Source organism: Hemitrygon akajei, chromosome 3 (genome assembly GCF_048418815.1).
Source record: "Hemitrygon akajei chromosome 3, sHemAka1.3, whole genome shotgun sequence".
In the NCBI taxonomy this organism is placed as follows: domain Eukaryota; kingdom Metazoa; phylum Chordata; class Chondrichthyes; order Myliobatiformes; family Dasyatidae; genus Hemitrygon; species Hemitrygon akajei.
This window is the reverse complement of record NC_133126.1, coordinates 187,012,513-187,037,058: the sequence shown is the minus strand read 5'-3', so window position 1 is coordinate 187,037,058 and position 24,546 is coordinate 187,012,513. Positions and strand designations below refer to the sequence as shown.

The 24,546-nt window shown below is 41.6% G+C and overlaps 1 protein-coding gene across 3 annotated transcripts in view; it reads right to left on the bottom strand.

The window, feature by feature from the left end:
* The window catches only part of tsc22d2 (TSC22 domain family 2), a 91,456-nt gene extending 73,006 nt beyond the window's left edge, over positions 1-18,450 (bottom strand). The window contains exon 1 of one of the 3 annotated variants that reach the window (XM_073041587.1): positions 15,337-18,450. In XM_073041587.1, coding sequence (XP_072897688.1) covers positions 15,337-17,189 — 1,853 coding nt within the window. In that variant the 5' untranslated portion in view covers positions 17,190-18,450. The remainder of the gene's footprint in view (positions 1-15,336) is intronic. The other 2 variants (XM_073041585.1, XM_073041586.1) reach the window with 2 other exon arrangements.
* Between the last annotated feature and the right edge of the window lie 6,096 nt (positions 18,451-24,546).

Below are 24,546 nucleotides of genomic sequence, written 5' to 3'. Positions count from 1 at the left end.
TGAGTTCCTTAGGAAAGCATCTCCGATCTAATCGTCAACTGCTTCAATGCTCTCCCATCATGAGGAGAGAGTGGGGGAACTAGCTACTGTCTGCAAACTGATCAATTCCAATTGTCAGTTCTTAGTAAACAAAGCAGCAAACACTTACGGCAGAAGAACGAGACAACACTCAGACACAAGCTGATAAGCAGTACTTTAACACCTCGAAGAAGAATATGGCATCACCACGTCCCATGCCAACTAAAACCCTCAAGGGCTTTTGGATGGAGGGGATTAAGGATCACTACACTCCCGAAAGTAGAGTAGGTCAGTGGCTGAGTACTGTGATGCAAGTAGGCACAGTAACAGTGGTTAGCACAATACTATATAGCACCAGTGGCCTGGGCTCATTTCCCGTTGCTGTCTGTAAGGAGTTGGTACATTCTCTCTGTGACCGCGTGAGTCTCCTCAAGGTGTTCCTGTTCCCCACCCCCCCCACACAATCTGAAGACATACCAGAGGGCAAGTTAATTGGCCATTAGAAATTGTTACTTGATTAGGCCAGAGGTTACTGAGTGGCGCGGCTCCTCACTATATCTCAATAGTTTAGGAGAATGGAGTGTCACAGATGGGAGTAAAATTCAATTTTTTCTTCATCTAACAATGTCAGTGAAACCCACATTGTCACTATGGTGACTGGGTAAAAAAAATTTAACTCTGAGGATGGGTAAGTATGTAGGGGATTAGTGGAGCAAGAAACTGACTGAGATGAGCTGGCATTAAATTAGAGCCTTTGCCATTTGATCCATGTATAGTTAAACATAAACTCAATGTAACATTTAGTATTAGAATTAAGTTTGCCTTACGTCTATACATATTGGCTTCGAAATTCAATATGAATTAGAAGCAAGAGGAAACTATCTAGATCCTTCAGCCTATTCACCCGTTTAATAAGATCCTGAATGATCTCATTACAGTATAATCTTAACGTGAATGCTTATACCTGCAGTAACCTTTCACTGAAGAATTAATGTATTTCTGCCTTAAATATATTCCATGACTCTGCTCTCAACATTCTTATCGAAATGGAGAAGACTCACAGACCTTAGCTTAAATTGGTGGCCTATATTTTTTCAATATTGATTCCTAGTTCTAGGGCAACACAAAATGCTGGAGGAACTCAACAGGTCCAGTACCATTAAAGGAGAGAAATAAACAGTTGACATTTTGGGCTGAGACCCTTCATCAAGACTGGTCTTGGTGAAGGATCCTGATAAAGAGTGGATCTCAGCTTTATTCCTCTCTATAGATGCTGCCTCCACCTGCTGAGATCATTCACCATTTTATGTACATTGCTCTAGATTTCTGTTTGATTCCTCCTCCAGATGGTTTCACAAGAGATCGGATCCTCTCCGTGCCACTGTGTAAGCCCTGAGAGAAGCGGTTCTCAACTTGGTGCGCTCCCGGTCAATGGAAGGGTCTATGGCATTAAAAAAGTTGGGAACCCCTTTCCTAGAGGATTTTACAATCAAGTCCCTAGCACTCCCCCCCCCCCCACCCACAAAAGACAACACTGGCTTGGTGCAAAATAAACCCCATCCCACTTTTCACACTTTCCCCAAACTCACATTCAACGTAAAAGAAAAGAAAATCATTGAGATTTTAGCCAATGATCACTGAAGGGGAAGTACCCAAAAAAATTTCTACAGCATTTTTTAAACCCAATGACTAATACACATCCTTCCTATGGATTTAAAATATAAACACTACGCTAAGACTACTGGGAGCTCAAAAAAAATGGAAGTGTTTCGGGTCCAGATAGTTCTCAAATTTCTGCTGTAATTAATCCAAAACTACAATGTACTTAAAAGCCACATGAATTCAATTCAAATCATTAACAAATAAACATGCATGGACTAAAACAGTATAGCATAGAAACAGGCCCTTCACTCCACTTATGTCAATGCTAACCATGATGCCAAACTAATTCCATCTGCCTGGATGTTGTCGATCTCTCTACTCCCTGGCTATTCATCTGCCTGTCTAAATGTTGCTATACTGCTTTAGCCACCTCCTTTAGCAGTTTGCTTGAGACACTTGCTACAATCTCAAGAACTTTCCTTGCAAATCTCCTTTAAATGCCTCCCCACTTCACATTTCCACCCAGGATACAGACCATCTATTTGATCAATGCCATATCCATTTAAGCTTGACGTTCCCTTGTACTTACTTTTCATGCCTCAAAAAGAATTTCTCTAAAATTTTTAATCTTGAAACTAACAAAACATAAAAATTATTTACCTTGATAAACTGGTCTCAAGTTTCAGAATTGCCAATAAAACAGTGCATGTGCCCGCTGTACACTTCTTCAAGATCCAAGGCTTTAGATTTGAAGTTCACGGAGCACAAAAAATTAAACAAATTTTCCATACCTGCTTTGTCATGGAGTTTAATTTTAGAAGTAATCCCATGACAATGACACAGGAACATTCCTCTTTCACATTCAATTTAAATCATTAATTAACATATACAAACAGTACAGCACAGACAACAGGCCTTTCAACCCACTATTTCTGTGCTAACCATGATGTCAATCCCAAAGGTCACTAAAGCAGCTAATTCCATCCTTGTCTACCACCATCTAAACAGCTGTTTTAACTTTTCCAAAATATTATTGGTCATATTCAAGCTCATTTGTAAAGAAGTCCGCTACCATCATTTCCCACAGAGCAAAAGTACAAAATAGCTACCCATTAAAATCTGATTTATAAAATGAACCAGCAGTAATTAATTTGAAGGGAATTATTAATGCAGAAAGTTCAACACAAGTAGAGAAGTACTGGATACCTAATGTTTGGTTGAAGCTTTAATTTACATATGACAAATAAGCACTGAGAAGCAATGGAGATTCAGTGGGCTGCCTTCAACATGCAGGAAGTGTCATCTTTGCCAATAATTAGTTCTACCACAGGAACACTGTGTAGGAGGTAATCAAATATGGTAACACAATCAAGGAGAGGTCCCACTTACAATGACACCATTGCATTTTTAGCTCAAACGATGACTGACCGGGGCAAACCTGCTCTGGAAGAACACAGGTCATATCCACCTATTCAACTGGATGCAAAAACCCTTTGTCATTTATTCAAAGATAGCAAGGTGTACGCTCCTGGCCAACTCTAGTCCCTCAACAAAAACATACCTCAGACCATAATTTTATTGCAGTTAAGATACTTTAAGGTTTGATAAGACACTGTTAGATCATCATGGCCTGATGGTGGCATAAATTTAGAAACACAAGATTGAAAATAGATTAGTACATAATTAGAAAATAATAATTACCGGTAGCACTTCGGGGGGGGGGGGGGGGCGAGGTCTTGGATATCAACTCCAATCAATTCAAGTTTTTCCACACAAGCTGAAATTAATTATTTTCCATAGATGCTGCCTGAGCTGCTGAGTTCCTCCAGCATTGTGTGTGTTACTCTGGATTACCAGCATTTGCAAAATCTGTGTTTGGAATTAATTTCCAGTGGGATTTATATGGAAGATATGTTAATCAGTACTGGAACAAAAGACTATGTTGAAATGTCCTAATATTTTGTAATTTGATGCTACTGCTGCCATGAATATTTGTCACATTTTTTCCTATACCAAATTATACACAAGCAAGATTGAAATTATCTAAATACTGCCTTCAGTTCGGTTTTAAACAGCAGGAAAATTCAGCCAAAAACGAAATAGCATAGAGTTCAAGCTGCATTGCAGATGCAACAGGAAAGCAGAGAACAGTAAGTACTGCAGAGCATGGGAAAACCATGAACCAGTCATGGTCGCAGAATAACAATGGATAAGGAAAGCTTAGTTCATCCACATTAACAATCCCAGTATTAAAACAGACTTCACGACCTTAACCTGCAATTCAAAGCATTATTTTGCTCTGCAATAAAGCCAGCTTCAAGGTTGCCTTTCACTAATTTGAACATACTACCATCACATAATTTACTGCATTTTGCTTTCCTACAGATTTGAACTCAGGTGCTCGTTTCAAAATGGCACCATTTGGCCCAGTATTAAGCAGCCCAAGTGTACTACTTTCTTAATTCTCTACCTTCATGGTTTTCCTTTATAAATTTTAAGGACATGCAAAACTCAGCTGCATGCATCCTAACACATACCAAATCCTATTCAGCCTTCACCTACGTACTCGTTATTCTACATTTACTCCAGATTGAGCAAACACTCAAGATAAAAGCTCTTGGCCTGGAACACTGGCTCCTTATTCATCTTCTTAGATGCTGGCTGACTCGTTAGGTATCTCCATATTTCTTATGTTCTCCAGCATTTTGTGTGTCACTCAGGAAGAAAGTTTGCACTTGGGTTCAAATCTCTCCATCCCCTAATCCCTACTTCAGCACTCTCCAGATCCACAATTATCTGGGATAACTGTATCTCATCCCTACTGGCATGCCATTATCACCAAATTTAATTGATCTATCAGACACACACTTTATTTGGTACACCTGCTTGTTCATGCAAATCTAATCAGCCAATCATGTAGCAGCAACTCAATGCATAAACGCATGCAGACATGGTCAAGAGGTTCAGTTGTAATGAGATGGGAAGATATGTGATCTAAGTTACTTTGACTGAGGAGTGATTATTAGTGCCAGATGGGGTAGTTTGAATATCTCAGAAGCTGCTGATCCCCTGGGATTTTCATGCACAAGAGTTTCTAGAGAATGGTGTGAAAACGAAAAAAAATCCAGTGAGCTACAGTTCTGCAGAGGGAAAATATCTTGTTAATGAAAGAGTCAGGGGAGAATGGCCAGACTGGTTCAAGGTAACAGGAAGGCCACAGTAACTAAATAACAGTGATGTGCAGAAGAGCATCTCTGAATGCACAATACATCAAACTCTGAGGTGGATGGGCTACAGCAGCAGAAGACCACAGTTATTTTATGAGGTACAGGAGTTACCTAATAAAGTGACCTCTGAGTGTAGGCATCTTCACCGTCAGTTGCCAAACACCTCCCCAATCCCTTCTACCTGCTTTAAACGTTACTACTCTTTCACCAAAATTTTGGTCCTTACCCAATTCCTCTGTAAGAGGCTGTGTCAACTTCTATTTTGTCATGCTCATGTGGAGTACCTGACATTAAAGGCACTAAATAAATACAAGATGTTGCCGCTGTACACTATCCAGACTTTAAGTGAACCCCTTGAATACTGGCAAATACAAAATCTGAAGTGTGGCATGTCAAGATAACAGCACAACACCCCTGAATTCTTTTAATTGCATTACAATTACACTTCCTGCCAAGCACTCACTTTTATTCAGAGTCTGGTGCTAGTTGGGCTGTATCATTTCTTCCTCTTTCCCATTCAAGTTGCTAACAAATTCAACTAGTGGGGAACAAAAGCAATAGTTGATCTTCAACTGGAATTCTCCTCTAAAGGCATTTCCAATCCATGTTGAAGATCTGCAAATGCACTAGCCCCAAGTAATTTGTATCTCTTAAGAGTTATTTTACTACCCACCCAGAAGTCCCACTGTGAATTTCTGTATTGAGAATTCAAAACTAATGTTAAAAATCAAAATCAGCTTTATTACCACTGACATATGTCATGTTTTTTTATTTTATTAGCAAAACAATGCAAGACAATTACTGCAAATTAAAAATTACAGTGTAAAAGCAAGATATGGATTATATAAAAATCTGTTGGCAGAGGGGAAGGTGGTCCTGAAATGGTTCTAAATCTGAATTCAAAAGGCAGCCTGTCTATATTCAACTTCAAATCAAAAATCAAACCACAGTAAACACTACAGCCTATTTGCAATGGTGACCTATCAGTAACGATTCAGAACAAATTACAAAACGTATTGTTCCGTGTGAAATGCCATAGTGAAGCAGTACTATCCATTTTATTTGGCTCTAAAAGAATTAAAATACAAGAAAGTTACCTGCTCAGTAAACACCTTAGTGATTTAAATGTTCATTAAATAAACTACACACTTGTTAAATGAGTTAACTACCCTCCACTTTAAATTCACCAAGACAAAATGCAGAAGTTAATTAAACCATTTTTTTTGTACACTGAAGCACTGGACAATTCTTAAAAGTACTTTCAAGAATCTAACAAATTTCTTTCTTGCTGAATCCACACCTGCTTTTCTACAGGTATTGGGCACAGTACAAAGAATAAATGCAGAAAAGGGCAAAGTCATCGCATGCTACAGTACTGTTGTCCGGACTATAATACATTTTGCAACTCAACACTAAATAGCTTACTGGAATACCAGGTATAATTAAAAATATTCAGGTTACAAATTTCAAAATTAATAGTAAATGACCAAATATAGACTAATACTAACTATTCAGACAATAATAATGTATATTTGACGAAGTCTAATAAATCTATGGACAACTGCTTTAAATTTAATTTCTCTAATAGTGACAGCCCAGTGTTCTAATTTCTACCATTGTGATTCTGTTGAGCTTCCTCAAATAGGATTGGTTTATAAATCCAAACTACTGAATAGACAAACAGACCAATGCAATAAAAAGGTACAAATCAACGATGACCATGAAGATACTAGGTTAATGATAAGTAAGAATACAGTGCAAATAATATCAGACGTTCTGGCATGGGGACTAAGTACTAAATCGGAATTGCTTCTTTTGGGTCACGATGAGCAGTGTAAAATGTTAACAAATTAATCAGTTAATATTCACAGCAAAATCAAATGTGGCTAGATACTAGATTCAAATTGACCAACTTTAAAAATAATAGAACAGGCTGAACTTAATACATTTTATAAATTTCCAAATGACTTGCAATATTCACAGCATTATCTCTGCAGTAGACAAACTTGCCTTAACTTAAAATTAAACTGCAGCAAAGTGGCATCATTCCAGGCTGTGTTGGAGTCCAGTGTTGGGCTTATCTGATTCAGAAGATGCCTTTTAAGTTTTATAAACTTACCATTTTATAATGGTATTGGAATCTTCTGAGGCAATGATATCTGAAGGATTATTCTCCAATCAAAATGGTTCAATTTGCAAATGTCTTTATGTCATTTTCCATCCAACAGCTTGTGGGTTCAGAAGAGTTCATCTAAACATGTGGAATTTACAGACTGAAGGCAAGAGCTAAATAATATTTGAAATTGTCAGGTGCCATATTTCAGTCTGGAAATTCATGAACAACTGTTATTTAACTTCTTCCACATACATCATGAATCTAAGCTAAGCTCAGTAGTCATCAACCCAGCTACAATTTGATGACGGGACAATGTACAAACATAAAATTGGGATCAAACTTTTCTATTCGAGGTCAGAATAGACTTGTTCAGGTTAAAATTTCAAATTGTTTAAGAATTCACAAATTCATAATGCCACTCTAAAGCAGTTCCTACTACATACCAGTTTTTGAAATCAGTTTTCAATCCTCATGACAGGGGGCCTGATATTTTAAATTGGACAAAGCCAGGATAACAAAATAACCATACAAAATGCTCGAGTAACTCAGTAGGTCAGGCAGCCTCTATGGAAAGGAATAATCAGGCATCCTGACAAAGGGTCTCAGCACGAAGCGTCAATGCCAGTTCTGGTGGAGGGCCTTTGCTCGAAACATCAATGTCAACCTTGACGAAGGGTCTCAGCCTGAAGTGTTGATGCCAGGCCTAATTAAAGGCCTTTGCCTGAAACATCAATCATTTATTCATTTCCATAGACACTACCTGACCTGTTGAGCTTCTCCTGCATTTTGTATGATACTTGGATTTCCAGCATCTGCAGAATCTCTATGTTTATAGTCACTGCCATGTTTTAAACTGCAAATGCTTTGCTCGACAAGACCAATCTGCTGTCATCTCCATCATTAATATTCAAATTCAACATGTTCAGCCAATTACAAGACTAAGTTTTACAAAAATAGATTACTCTAGTTGAGGATCTTGTATTCAAAACATTCAATGCAATTATTCTCACTTGCCACTATTCCTAGTTATGCCTGCCACAAGGTCATTCCAGCGTCATGAACCTAAGCACAAATGTCTGGAAGGTTTGGAGCCTCCCTTTCTGATGGTAGAACACTTATCCTTGGCTCTCTGGAACTCCCTCCGAAACACTCCCACTTGAACCCCAACCTTATACTACTCCTTTGGATTGTCTTTCCTTCTAGATGCCGTGCTGGTTACTGTTGGCTTCTTTGTCAAACTAATGCACCAAGTGCTGCCAAAGCAGTGAAATACCAAGCCAAAATAAAGTTGCTTAATGTGCAAATGAAAATTGCTTCACCAAGTGTCCTGCAGAACAAAGTCTTTGAGACAGTTGCACAACTTGACAGCGATGTTAAGGCTAGTTTTAAGTAACAAAACTGCTTATGGGTGTTGCCATAGGCAACACAAGTGGCTGTTAATCGTAAATTTGACAACCTAGCAAAACACCTGTAGTCTGTAGTATCTAACAAAGGTCCTTGGACTTCTGGCCTTTGGAACATACATTTGCGCAAAAGCCACATTAAATTCTATTAATTCACAAACTATAATAAATCATAGAAACATTGTTTTACTCATGTGTAAATATGTCAATGTAGCAAATAATCCTAAAGGTGCCACAAGAACGATTAAGAAAAATTTGGAGGTAATAAGATGAAAAAACTTAGTCAAAAACAAAGGGACTCTCAAAACAGCAAAGAGCAGGAAAGGCAGAGATGGTTAGGGAAGGAGTTTTAACTAGCAACTGAGAAGTATTTGAAAAGTGGGATGAATTGGAGTACAGATATCCTGGCTGACATGGTTCAAGGAGGATTTTGGAGAAAGGGAAAGGCAAATCAAGAAAGGGACTTCAAAATTCATGACAGTAGAATATGCTTTGGTTCAGCCCCAGCAGATGTAAAGGAATGGGTCAAGATTTCAGCTGGAAATAGGGCAGCATCAGATGATGCTATGGAGACAGGTTTAGTGATGGCACAGATCTGGTGCATAGCTCATCCAGTTGAGCCGTCATATCAAGAGTTAGAATTGAACCTTCGAATGTTTTTGATCCTGGCAGCTAGAAAATAGACTAAAAACAATTTTTATTGCTCCAATATTCACTGGAAACTTGTATTCAACCTGGTACTAGAGTTTGGGCAAACAGCTTGACAAATTAGGGAGCAGAAAGGGAGATCAAGGAAGATGGTTGTGAAATGAAAAGGTTATTGCTAAAGCTACAACCTTAACAACAAGACTAGAAAATGCCACGGAAAGTTCCTTAAAGAATACCAGAAGAAAGCGTTGGGAACAGGAAGGCAGCCATTACAAAAGATTCTTCACAAACAAAAGAGCCAGGTTAAATAAAAAAAAACTACAAAGAACAATCTGAGACAAGTAGAGCAGTGAATCTCTTCACAGCAACCTTACTTTTCTAAAAGGAATTATATTTGCAGGTCCTTCCACTAGAAGCAATGATAAATTTTATAAATAAGTTCTTTAGCATAACTCCACTGAAACAGCAACACATTTTAAGGAAGCACATATAAAACATAAGAGCTGAATTAGGCCAGTTGGCCTATTGAGTCTATTTGGCCATTCAATCATGGCTGATTTATTACCCCTCTGAACTTAATTCTCCTATCTTCTCCCTGTAACCTTTGAAGCCCTTAATCATCAAGAACCTATCAACCTCTGCTTCAAATACATCTAATGGTTTGGTCTCCAAAGTTGTCTTTAGCAATGAATTCCACAGATTCTACACCCCCTGGCTAAAGAAATTCCTCATCTCCATTCTAAAGGATTTCTTTGTATTCTGAGGCTGAACTCCACCCCCCCCCCCCCCCCGACTATAGGAATCACCTTCTCCACATCCATTCTATCTAAGCATTTCAATATTCAATAGGTTTCAATAAGATTCCCTCATCCTTCTAAACTCCAGTGGGTACAGGCCCAGAGCCATCAAATGTTCCTGATATGTTAACCCTTTCACCCCCAAAATCATTCTCCCAAACCTCCTCTGGACCCTTTTGAATGCCAGCACTTCCTTTCTTAGTATGCTACATACGCATTCCTCATCCATGACCAAACACTTCATATTAATATGCACACTTAACTCCGCCATGGACAGTCCCAGATGTGAAAGGAAGGGAAGGCAAGGGACTAGCAACCCCATCCCATAAAAAAAGGTTCAGAAACACCAACAGAAGCTCCAAAACCTTACCCTGGGAGAGAAAGAAGTGTTGCCTAGAAGACACCTGGGGACAAAGATAGACACAGGGTAGAGGACTTTGGTGAGCTGCTATCTGTGGACTATGCTCTAGTAGAGATGCTGAGTTTAAGTAGTATAATTTCCTTGCATTAACTTGCAATCTGGATCTTACTTATTGACTTACAGAAAAGAACACAGCATTTACCTAGGGCAACTTAGTTCCAACAACCAAAGTTAAAACAAACCAAACCAATTTATAACTGTTATCTGGAAATTTCCAACAGAATGTGCAATTAGGTGAATATTCAGAAGTGAGGACTAAGCTAAAGAATGATGGATCCTCTGTAACATGGCCAGCTGACATTCACTATTTTAGTGACAAAGAACAGTTGGCATTGGAGGCGGCAAAGATTGAATCAGCAAGGGGAGAAGGGGATGAAAACTGGATAGTGGGATTGGAAAGAGAAAGACAGCACTAGTTCCAGGAATTTTGGATGGATTTATCACCAGAAGTGGCCATAAAATTCAGGGAAAAAACTTAACTTCAAAGTGAAAAAGGACAAAATTTTCCAGGCCACCCATGATCAGATATGAATCCTTTATGAGTACACAGTAATGTTTACATTCCTTCCTTAAAAAATATTATCCGAGAGCTTTTGAATCAACCCCTTACAGATGAAAGGCAAAAACATAATTTCTAAAAAATTGTGACCATGCTTTATTTTCCAGAGATGTTCGATGACAAACTGACAGTGCATTTTGTGCACTGATGGTAATTTATAGAAACTACTCCACTTAGTAACTTCTAACTGGAAGATATAAATAGGCCAGAGATTTTCATGAATACTCTGCATTTGTTAGAGTGGGTTCACAATTGCAACCATCTAATGTAATCTTGGAATGCAGCCCAGAGTTCACGGAGGCTATTGAGCTCCATAAAATTATCTATACCATATCCTTATTTCCATGTGTTGTATCTGCCAAACGATAGCAGCTATTCAGACATACATTTCACAATTGAAATGACTGATGCACATAACTGCTGTAAATGTAAACCTTAAGTTTACAACCTTATAACCTCTGTAACTAGGATGAGAATAAGAAATAGCACTTCCCTTGGGGGAATAAGATGATATACAGTACCTTCCTTTGCCTGAGATTGCACCACATTCAAGATATGCAATTGTTTCCATTTCAGAAAAAGTTACAGCAGGGAAAGTACTGGCCAAGACAATACCACTGGCTCCTGTCTCAGAGAATGGCACTGCATGACCTTCAGTATTCACAAAATAGAAAAAGCAGTGTTTTATCCACAATTTGCTGTCCCAAACCAAAAAAATTATTCTATGCACAAGCTTAAATCATCAAGAACAGGTTCTTCAATATCCCCCCTCTCATTCTCACTAAATTAACACACTCAGAACACTATAATACATTCAGTGAAAGGAAACCTATTACTAATAACTTTAAGATCTGTACCTTGTTTCAGTAAACTGACTACACTAATCATTTTGATGCAACTCAAAATTACTTCTTATACATTGTTTACATTCTTCTATAGATAGTGCAAAGTTTATATATTTACACCAAGCTACACCTTGGGTTTATCAGATGTAGTCAAAACTACCACAAGTCTAGAACATGCTGGGGTACTTAACGAAGGACAGAGTCCATGGACCTGTGAAGGTATTCTCTCTCTTTCAATCTTTTTATTAATATTAATAGTATGAACAAAATACAATTGATATATTAATAAAGGGATTACAAACATACAAATTCCCATTGCACATGTGTGAAGGTATTCCAACGTTGGTGACCTCTCTCAAGTAAAATCAAACAAATAAGAAAGCTGGACTCTTACACTATCCATTGCACTAAGTAGTCGTTCTCTCCAATGCTGACACACCATGATTGCAATGTACTGTAATTTACTTGCCTGGGTTACTCAACAGCACCTCAAAAACCAACAAACTCCACCACAAGAAAGATGAGGGCAGAAGGCAGAGGGGCCTAGCACTCCCTGCCAACTCAAACTGCACAAAATCCTGACTTGGAAATACATTTAGTGGCCACTTTATTAGGTGTCTCCTGTAGCTGAAGTGTCCAAAGTGTATGCTCGTGGGTCTTCTGCTACTGTAGCGCATCCATTCCAGGTTTAATGTGTTGTGCATTCAGAGATGCACTTCTGCACACCACTGTTGTAATGCATGATTATTTGAGTTAGTGTGACCTCACTGTCAGCTTGAATCTGTCTGGCCATTCTCCTCTGCACACTCTCATTAATAAGCAACACATACAAAATGCTGGAGGAACTCAGCAGGCCAGGCAGCATCTATGGAAAAAAGTACAGCCTATGTGTCAGGTTGAGACCCTTCTCCAGTCCTGCCAAAGGGTCTCAGCCATAAATGTCAACTGTAATTTTTTGCTCACAGACACTGCCTGGCCTGCTTAGTTCCTCCAACATTTTGTGTCTGTTGCTTGGAATTCCTGCATCTGCAGATTTTTTATTGTCTCTCAGTAACAAGGCATTTATTCTCACAGAACTGCCGCTTGCTTACATTTTCTGCACCATTCTCTGTGAAGTCTAGTGACTGTTGAGAATGAAAATCCCAAGAGCTCTGAGATACTCAAAACACCCCATCTGGCACCAACAAATCATTTCACAGTCAGTCACTTAGATCACATAGCTTCCCCATTCTGATATTTGGTATGAAAAACATCTGAACCTCAACCATTTCTGTATGCTTTTATGTAGTGAGTTGCTGCCACATGATTGGCTGACTAGATATTTGCATGAACGAGCATTTACCTAATAAAGTGGCCACTGAATGCATACCACTATTTCTTCAGCATCACAGTTTAAACATAGGAAATGCCTAACCAAGCACTGTGAAGTATATTCAGGAGGACTGCAAGTTGCTCATCGGCATTTTCAAAAGGAATTGTTAATATACATTTATCTTCCCTAAACACCCACAATCCTGAAACAAGTGCAAATTAAAAAAACTTGAAATCTGGGACAACACTGGACCCATACACAATACTAGTCTCCAAAAAATTTTTTTTTTTGCTTATCTGCTAAATTGTTTCGCAGTTTTAAAGCAACACTGCTTTAAAGACTATAGTAATAACCGATTACAACTTAATAAATTACAATATACCAATTACCCTTTTCCAATGGACATATGCAAAACAAGGGTTCTTACCAAAACTGCACAGCTGTTTTAATGCCAGCAGACAGCTTAACTAGGTCAGAACACCAACTATTAGCAATTCTTTAGTTTTATAGATATTCAAAATCCAATGCATATATGTTGGTACACAGAACACATCTGATGCAACTGAAGTTTGCCCTTCACTGGTTCATCCTGTTTTGAATGAGTATTGGCGGTCAAAGTACAATTTTACTCCAGAAATAATACTTCTCCCAAACCAGACAAGTCTGTTAATTATGGAGGTCTGTTAAAAACTATGTCACTTTTCTCTGCACATACAAGCCAATGGCGCTGAAAATTAACACCTTAGTTGAATGCACTAAAAGTGGGTAACCACAACTGGTAACCCAACAGCATACTGGCAGTCTGTTAATGACTAGAAATATGGAAGATCACAGTCATTGCAAAATGAATGAGTCAAAGGCAAAATCCAGACTAAAGATTAGTTCCAAATGTGATAGAGCTAAGAGATGTGAATAAAATTCATTCTTTTTTCTCGTGTGGTGGCAGTGGAATCATCTTATATACCGTACATTAAATTTAAATTTTAAATTGCAACAGTAGAAACTTAGAGAATGAGCATGACCTACAGGCTTTGGGGTATCTAGGCCTGAAGATCAACGTATTTAAGTGCCTGGTTCAAATGTCTGCTTAAGGAGAACAAAAATGAATTCAGCTAAATTTGAGCCTTAAGAAACTGGTGTTAAAAATTCTAGCACACAACAAATAATCAACTCTTAAACAAAGGCCGAAGTATCACAATATACCAGCAAGAAATGAATACAAATTTTAAAACAGATTTTTTTGTGTGTTTGATTAGCCAAGGTTTATAGATTAATGAATTGTTACCTCAGGCCTAAAGCTTCCTGTTTACTTTTTTGCCATACCATAAGGAACAATTATCAAAAAGTGATTCCCTAACCAACAAAAGAAAATGTTCAAAATGAGGTTCATGTATCAGAATCATGCACAATTGTTTAAAACAATGGACAAAATTGAATAAATTATCTTTCTGCAACAAAATGAAATAATGTCAATTACCAGACACTATCTAAAGTCTAGAGAAACCAAACCAAAATCAATACCGTGACACTCAGATGTAGAGTAATGCATCAGAATGTCAGATTAAATTATTGCCAAACGAAGTTGCTTAATTAACTAGATACAGCAACATAACCTATATTTAAAATCAGTCTAACAAATTTCAAATTTTAACAGCTTAAGATGTTTACATATCAAGTATGCCTCACAGAAGCACTAATAGCTAGATAAATATAAAAATGTTGGATTTTAACCATAACTGTGGTTCATATAGTTATATATATATTACATAGATCAAAGCTTAAATATTTCAATCTAAAAATAACAATAACATTTTTGAAGTGATTTATTCCCTCCACAAGTGAATAAAGTCTTTTTTTAAAGCAAGGCAATATATCTACTGTGCACTCCATGCAATTTCAAACCATAAATGGAATTGGACTTGGCTCTTGAAGAGCCTGGCACCTGCTTGTGTAGACCATCTGATATCAGTCCCAAAAGGTGGTCATTAGACAAGATTCATTGTGATAATCAATTTCCTGGATCTCTCCTCAATCAACACAGGCACAAAATGCTGCTAGTTCATTTCAGAACAAGACATCTTTGATCCCTTGTCTTTGCTGTTTAAGTCAGGTGGCAGCATTAGGTACTAAATCTGCCTCTACATATCCCAAAGGGAAAACAAAGCATTCCCACTTCTGTAGGCTGGAAAATACAGTGACTAGGCTCAGCTGTGAAGACTTCTATAGACTCACAATCTATCCCCAAACACAATTCATGTCATCCTGAACAATCAGAGTACTGGTACACATGAAATCACAGCCCAACACATATAGGTAAACATTACATTTTCATTCAACATAGTATCCTGATACAATAAGAACAAGTGCTTATTCACAGAATAACCATACCTGTCTTCATCTCCATCAATTGGTATTGGTATTGAGAACACAGAATTTGTGAGGGTGTTCATTGGACTGGCCACTTGCAAATTCAAAGGGTTACCAAGAATTTCTGGAATTAGAGGCTTCATGAAGGACTTGCTTTCACCAGACTGAGAAGTCTGAGGTACAAGCTGTTCTGAATTCCGTCTCTCCTCTAGGTGACCTGTACCTTGCTGTGTCTGAAACAGGTTGGTCTGTGACATGATTGAAGATAAGTTGATTGAACCTTGCATCACAGGTTGTATTAGCCCAGTACTCCCAGCCATTGGTGTCTGTGTACTTTGCTGGGACTGAACCATTGTTGCTGGAACACTTGGCATTGTAACAGACGCAGCACACACATTAGGTGTCACACCAGGCACACTTGAAACGCCAGTACTAGGCACATTTTGGATGCCAGCAGCCACAGTGGGTAACCCAGGCACCTGACTGATCATTCCAGGCTGCAGACCCAGAGCCTGATGCTGCTGGGCTAAATGTTGCTGAACACCTGGCGACCCCAAACTTGGCTGCTGCAGGATCAGACCCTTTGTAGGACCCTGCCGAGTATTCTGTTTCCCTAGGCCACTCTGACTGTCCAAATCACTGTTCTGGGGTAGCACTGTTGCAACCTGAGTTCCACTGCCTGGTGACTGCATGGCTGGTGAAGGACCCTGACTTGTCACATGACCAGCTGGCAGGCTCATAGCCGCAGTGTTCTGAATTACTGTACCTGGCGAAGACTGCTGGATAGTTCCCAGACCCTGCATGGCAGGCAGATGTTGCACGTATTCTGCGTGGCTGTTGGGAACAGTTGATTGAGACGGTAGTAAATGTGGAACGTGAGAAAACTGAAACTGTTTAGCTTGCGAAGCGTGTACATTAGCAGCTACATTAGTCTGGGAGCTTGAGGCGCTGGCTGACTGGATGGCCATACCATTAATCCCCGTTTGCAGAGCACTGAGCTGCCCCAAGCTGTTCTGCGAATGATGTTGCTGAGCGCCCACCGCAGGCGTATAGATTTGAGTGCCGGATGCAGCTTGAGTCACTGGAAGCCCGCTTGGAGGCTGCTGGCCTTTCACGAAACTTTGACTCTGAAGTACATCAGTCTGAGCTAACTGCGCTACCGTGACACTGATGGAAGTGTCAGCCTGGGAATCGGCGACGTGCATGGACTGAACGGAGCTGATCGTGGCGCCCAGGCCACTGTCCCTGTCGGCGCATGACTGCTCCAAGGCAATGCTGCTGCTGCTGGCGTTGGGTCTGATGTTGTCGGCCGACCTTGCCAGCATCGTGCTGTCCGAATCGCGGTCATAAAACTCGGTGCAAATCCACCGTCCCCGGCGGAAAGGCTCGCCCGAGCCGTGGTCCAACTTGATCACCCTGAACCGCGAGGTGCAAGTTACCGCCGGCTGCATGGCCGTCCCTCCGGCGGAGGTGCCGCTCATCGACGCGGAAGCGGTCGGCGTGGGTCCCGAGGCCGTGGCGGGCCCGCTGGCAGGGAGCGGGGCAACCGTCCCGCCGCCTCCTCCTGCCCCCATTGAGGGGAGCCGGCCCCCGAAACTCTCCCGGTCGTGAGGGATGTTGGGCGAGAGCGCCCCGGGGGTGTCCGCCTCACCCACATTGTTGAGGGTCTCGTCGGACGAACTGCGGTCGCACACTTCGGCGTGCTCGTAGTCCGTGGCCCGGGACGACACGTCAAAGATCTCGGAGGAGATGTCCTCGGTGCGGGACTCGTCCGGGTCTTCCAGGCTCTCGGTATCCTCGGTGATGCTGCTGGCCGCCACTTGAGCCGTGGTCACGCTGGTGATCTGGAAACCGCTCTTCTTTTTAACCGGCATCGTGAAACTGTAAGAAATACCTTCAGGACCGCTCCTCTCACCTCTCTTTCGCCCCTCCGCCGCTCGAAAGCTGGAAACACAACCACGAGTATAAATTCGACGGACCTGCTCTAAGTGTTGCTGAAACACTCTTCTATAACAATTCACAGTCGGTCAGGGAAACCATCTTCTCGTTGCAGTGGAAATATCCCAGCAGAGTGAAAATGATAAATAGGCAAATAAATCTCCGAGAGTCAGTAGGTTGTCCTGTAGGCGAGGGGGTTAAACTGCCCCGCTCTCACACACCGAAAATGCGACAGCCGCGGAGAATAACCATGTCTGCTGCTCCTCTCTGGGTTTCGCTCGGATGAGGTGTCTCTCGTCCCGGAGTCCCACTTCTTGCTGCGGCAGCTCGGGCAAAGCGTATGTGGGTGACTCTAGAGCTCGTCGTTAGTCACACGGCGCTTTCACCGTCTATCTCACGGGCTGGGCTCCCCTCCCCACCTTCTGGTCCGAGAGGGAAAGGAAGGGGAGGGGAGGAGGAAGGGGTGCAACAGCCGGGCTCCGTGAGCCTGCCCTACCCGGGGTGGGCGAAGGGGGGTGGAATTCAGCCGCTGCTCTCTCGCTAACTGATCTCTCTTCTCCCCCCAACTAGCAATAAAAAGAATGGAAGGCCGGGCCGGTGTCGCAGATGAAACACCGCCTACCCCACTCCTCCCTCCCCCAGAACTAGTAGCGTCTTCCTCCTCCTCCTCCTATCCGGGGACAGGGGAACTCAGGGGCCCCCGGCTGACTGGACGGAGGGAGGGCGAGCCGGCCGGCCGGCGAGTGGGGGGGGGGGAACAAGAGTGGGGCAGAAGAAATGGAGGGGGGTAGGTTCTTGTCCTGACTAGCCGAGCGGTGCCATCGTCCACCACCTCCCTCTGCCGTGCAAATGGGCCGGAGACGGTGTGGAATGGGGAGAGAGGGAGGGAAAACGACGGGGTGGTTGAGGAGGGGAGCGAGTAAAGTACCTCCCTGCCTGGAGCCGGGGCCTTCACCTCACTCAACCGGACACACGCTGGCTGAACCCACCCACCAACCCCGGCAGCCGCTGCACAGGCCGTTTAGGCGGGGAGAGGAGGTTAGAAACTCGGGGGAGGGGGGGCTTCTTTATTTATTTATGATGGGGGGTGGGATAGGAGAGCCCACCCCGCTGACTCTCACGCAACGACCCGGGTGCAGGCCGGCTGTTTCTCTCCCTCTCCCTCTCTCCCTGCCCCTCTTACTGCAAGATGGCTCGCCGCCTGCCGCACGGCACCCTGGGAACGTCCTCCCGCCCACCCCGCCGCCGTGACGTCATCGCGCAGACGTCCCTTCCTCATTGTGTCCTTTTGGGGCCACGCGTGGCGGGTCCGATTTGGCGCTGGCTGTTGCCTTCTGAGATCATTTCATTCTTATCAATGCACGCATAGCTTTATCATCGTCCCTTGACTCACAAGTTGCTACATTTCGATCCTCTACTGTTATTATTTATTAATAAATTTATTCCCTTAACATTGCTGCCCTTCCCTAATTGTTCCCTAGAATAAAGAGATTCTGCAGGTGTTGGGAATTTTGAACAACACACAAAATGCTGGAGGATCTCAACAAGTCAAGGGAGGGGAACAACCAACGTTTCGGGCCAAGACCTTTCACCAGGACTGTAAAGGAAGGGGACAGAAGCCAGAATAAGAGAGTGGGGGGAGGAGTACAAGCTGGCAGATAATAAATCAAACCAAGTGACGGGGAAGATGGCAGTCTGGGGTCTGGGTGGGGGGGGGGGGGGGATGGGGATGATAGGTGGAAGAGATGAAGGGCTGTAGAAGAAGGAATCTGGTAAGAGTGGATAGTAGACCAAGGAAGAAAGGGAAGGAGGAGAGGATCCAGAAGGAGGCAATGGGTAGGTGAGGAGCAGAGAAGGGTTGAGATGGTAATGAGAATGGGGAATGGAAAAAGAGGAAAGGTGAGTAATTAGTGAAGGTTAGAGAAATCAATGTTCATGTCATTAGGTTGGAGGCTACCCAGACAGAATATGAGTTTGTCACACCCCATCCTGAGTTTGGCCTTGTTGTGGCATGTAGGCACAGGTGCAATACAAAACTTACCAGCAGCATCATTGAGATGCAGCATTCACAAGATTATTGGTGGAAGTGGTCCCATACTGGCATTGAACACTTAGGCCCAGTTATGATGAAGGGATTATTCCGAATGGTTGTATTATTTGTCGGTGGTGTTACTCCCCAGTTCCTGCTGCCTTTATCCTCCTTGCTGATAGGGACTGCAAATTTGGAAAGTGCTGCCAAAGCAGACTTGGTAAATAATAAAAGGAGGAGACCTGATGGGATGAAAGGCCTAATTCTCCTCCTATGTCTTATGGTCTTAGTCTGACATCGGTGGTGGGGAATGCTAGAGTCGGTTATCAAAGATGTGATAACAGCACATTTGGAAAGAGGTGAAATCATCGGACAAAGTCAGCATGGATTTGTGAAAGGAAAATCATGTCTGACAAATCTTACAGAATTTTTTGAAGATGTAACTAGTAGAGTGGATAGGGGAGAGCCAGTGGATGTGGTATATTTAGATTTTCAAAAGGTTTTTGACAAGGTCCCACACAGGATATTATTGTGCAAACAAAGCACATGGTATTGGGGGTATGGTATTGATGTGGATAGAGAATTGGTTGGCAGACAGGAAGCAAAGAGTGGGAGTAAATGGGACCTTTTCAGAATGGCAGGCAGTGACTAGTGGGGTACCGCAAGGCTCAGTGCTGGGACCCCAGTTGTTTACAATATATATTAATGATTTAGACGAGGGAATTAAATGCAGCATCTCCAAGTTTGCGGATGACACGAAGCTGGGCGGCGGTGTTAGCTGTGAGGAGGATGCAGGGTGACTTGGATAGGTTAGGTGAGTGGGCAAATTCATGGCAGATGCAATTTAATGTGGATAAATGTGAGGTTATCCACTTTGGTTGCAAGAACAGGAAAACAGATTATTATCTGAACGGTGGCCGATTAGGAAAAGGGGAGATGCAACGAGACCTGGGTGTCATTGTACACCAGTCATTGAAGGTGGGCATGCAGGTACAGCAGGTGGTGAAAAAGGCAAATGGTACGTTGGCATTCATAGCAAAAGGATTTGAGTACAGGAGCAGGGAGGTTCTACTGCAGTTGTACAAGGCCTTGGTGAGACCGCACCTAGAGTATTGTGTACAGTTTTGGTCCCCTAATCTGAGGAAAGACATTCTTGCCATAGAGGGAGTACAGAGAAGGTTCACCAGATTGATTTTTGGAATGGCAGGACTTTCATATGAAGAAAGACTGGATCGACTAGGCTTATACTCACTGGAATTTAGAAGATTGAGGGGGGATCTTACTGAAACGTATAAAATTCTAAAGGGATTGGACAGGCTAGATGCAGGAAGATTGTTTCCGATGTTGGGGAAGTCCAGAACAAGGGGTCACAGTTTAAGGATAAAGGGGAAGCCTTTTAGGACCGAGATGAGGAAAAACTTCTTCACACAGAGAGTGGTGAATCTGTGGAATTCTCTGCCACAGGAAACAGTTGAGGCCGGTTCATTGGCTATATTTAAGAAGTTAGATATGGCCCTTGTGGCTAAAGGGATCAGGGGGTATGGAGAGAAAGCAGGTACAGGGTTCTGAGCTGGATGATCAGCCATGATCATACTGAATAGCAGTGCAGGCTCAAAGGGCCAAATGGCCAACTCCTGCACCTATTTTCTATGTTTCTATGTTTATGAACAGCTTTGAGTGAGACTGTTTATAATTTGCTTTGCAGATCCACAGACATTGACAACTGAGTTAAGAATGCCAAAATACAGGTAACATTTTTCTACTTAAAATTGGAGTCTGTCTTGTAAACTTTGGCTGGACTTTGTACAGAGATGGATAAAAAAAAGTTCTAAAACATAAACTAAGCATAACAAAAATATTTAAGAGAAGCAATTCAGATGTCAAAAAATGCAGGTACCATTGCAAAACGTAATATTTTTGGAAGATCTTAGCTGACATTAACTCGTCTTAACTTTCTTAGAAATTCACACAGATTCAGCCTGTCATCTAAAATTTGGGGAAAAAAATAATAAATGCACAATTGAGAGTATCCTGATTGGTTACATCACGACCTGGGTTGGAAATATCAGTGGCCATGAATGGAAAATCCTACAAAAAGTGGTGGATATAGCCGAGCCCATCACAGGGGAAGTCCTCCCCTTCACCAAGCACAGCTACAAGGAGCACTGTCGCAGGAATTCAGCAAAGACCCCCACTACCCAAGCCATGCTCTCTTCTCACTGCTGCCATTAGGAAGGAGAAGCAGGAGCCTCAGGACTCACACTACCAGGTTCTAGAACAGTTATTACCCTTCAACCATTAGGCTCCTAAACCATCATGGATAACTTCACTCACCTCAATTCTGAATAGATTCCACAACCTATGGACTCACTTTCAAGGGACCTATAACTTATGTTCTCAGTATTATTTATTGACTTTTTTAAAAGAAAGTTTTTTCTCTATTTGTACAGTTTGTCTTACAATATAAGAATGTAAGAAATAGGAGCAGGAGTAGGCCATCAGGCCCATCGAGCCTGTGCTGTCATTCAATAAGATCATGGCTGATCTGTCCATAAACTCAGCTCCATCTACCTGCCTTTTCCCTATAACCCTTAATTCCCCTACTATGTAAAAGCCTATCTAACTGTTTCTTAAATATATTCAGTGAGGAAGCCTCAACTGCCTCTCTGGGCAGAGAATTCCACAGATTCACCACTTTCTGGGAAAAACAGTTTCTCCTCATCTCTGTCCTAAATCTTCTTGCCTGAATCTTGAGGCAATGTCCCCTAGTTCTAGTCTCACCCACCAATAGAAACAACTTTCCTACTTCTATCTCATCTATCCCTTTCAAAATTTTGTATATTTCTATAAGATCCCCTCTCATTCTTCTGAACTCCAGAGAGTATAGTCCCAGGCAACTCAATCTCTCCTCATAAATTAAACCCTTCATCCCTGGAATCAACCTGGTGAACCTCCTCTGCACCACCTCCGAAGCCTTGTTTGCACATTGGTTGTTTGTCAGTCTTTTTTGTGTGTAGTTTGATTCTATTGTATTGCTTTGATTCACCTGAATGCTTGCAAGAACTTGAATCTCAAGGCAGTATATTTTGATAATAAATTTCAAAGTAAATTCTAAAGTTAAAATCCTTTAGCTAATTCATCATATGTGGCAGGGATTGGCATAACTACAAGGGAAGAAACAAATCCCATACTTGTTTCAATGGGATCTTGAACTAATCCCTATGGCCACTCAGTAATCTCACAGAGTGATGGATCTCAGAGTAGAGTGCCTTTTTCGAGAATGCAGTGCGAAGCATGCATCTCCACTCTCTTGTGAGTGCAGAAAAAAAATGTTCTCAGTAATAATTCTCTACTATTACTATCAGAGTACATACATGTCACCAGATACAACCCTGAGATTCTATTTCCTGCGGGCATACTCAGCAAATCGAAAGGACACCATCACTGTAAACAGAACCAAGGAATAATAATCACCAGGCTCCTGAACCAGCATGGGTAAATTCACTCATCTCAACACTGAGCACAACTTTGGGCTCACTTTCAAGGACCTACAACTCATGCTCTCAGCTCCATGTATGTATGTGTCTCTCGCTATTTATTTACTTATTTATCTGTCTATCTATTGTTCTTTTTGTATTTGCACAGCTTGTCAATCCTTGTGTGTAGCTTTTCATCAATTCTATTGTGTTTCTTTGTTCTACTGTGAATGCCGGCAAGGAAATCAATTTCAGGGCTGTACTGTATTTGGTGACAAACACATACTTTGATAATAGATTTACTTGGAATTTTGAACTTTGAAATATCTTATGGAAAATTGTTCCCAAAGAAGAAATAATACAGAACAAGGGTCAATTTTAAAGGCAAATGTAAAATATTGTTAATACCGGAGTTCTAACGTATAGTAGAACTGAAAATACAGAAAACATTCAGCAGGTCAGGCAGCATCAATGGAGGGAGAGAGAAGGAATTAATATTTTACTTAAATGGCTTTTCTGCAGCATTTTCATGGAAGGTCATTCGCCAAATATTCTGTATCTTTGTCCACATACTAAATCGATGCTAATGTTTGCTGCCATACACCCAGTCACTCAGTGGGCACTTTATTAGGTACACATTTACACCTGCTCCTTAATGCAAATAGCTAATCAGCCAATCATGTGTTAGCAATTCAATGCATGAAAGCATGCAGATGTGGTCAAGAGGATCAGTTGTTGTTCAGACCAAACATCAGAATGGGGAAGAAATGTGATCTAAGTGACTTTGACCGTGGAATGGTGCCAGATGGGGTGGTTTGATTATCTCAGAAACTGCTGATCTCCTGGGATTTTCATGCAAAACAGTCTCTAGAGTTTACAGAGAATGGTGCAAAAAAACCACACTCAATGAGCAGCAGTTCTGTGGGCGAAACATCTTGTTAATGAGAGGGGTCAGAGGAGAATGGCCAGATTGGTTCAAACAGACAGGAAGGCAACAGTAACTCAAAAAACCACACGTTAAACAGTGGTGGGCAGAAGAGCATCTCTGCACACAACATGTCGAACCTTGAAGAGGATGGGCTACAGCAGCAGAAGACCATGGACATACACTCAGTGGCCACTTTATCACATACAGGAGGTACCTAATAAAGTGGCCACTGAGTGTATATTGCACACAGATCACTGTGATTGTTGGAGGTTGATCATTCCAGGATATTGCAGCAAGACCATGTCATGTTCAGCTGATTCACCTACAGCCTTCATTCCATGATGAGATCAGAAGTGGCTATGTTCATCAATGACTACATGTCGCTGAGTTCCATTCACAGCTCCTCACTATGTGAAACAGTCACCGCCTGCATGCAACAACGCCCTAATCAACTGAAGCGTATATACTTTGGCTATAAATCAAAGTATTGAGTACAGGAGTTAGAATGTAATGTTGAAGTTGCACAAGACATTGGTAGCATAAAAACATAAGACATAGGAGCAGGAGGAAACGATTTGGCCCACCAGGCCTGCTCCACCATTCAATAAGATCATGGCTGATCTGGCCATGGACTCATCTCCACCCACCTGCCTTTTCCCCATAAAACTTAACTCCCCTACTATGCAAAAATATATCCAACCTTGTCTTAAATATACTTACTGAGGTAGCCTCCACTTCTTCATTGGGCAGAGAACTCACAAATTCACCCCTCTCTGGGAAAAGCAGTTCCTCCTCATCTCTGTCCTAAATCTACTCCCCCGAATCTTGAAGCTATGTCCCCTGGTTCTAGTCTAATTGTT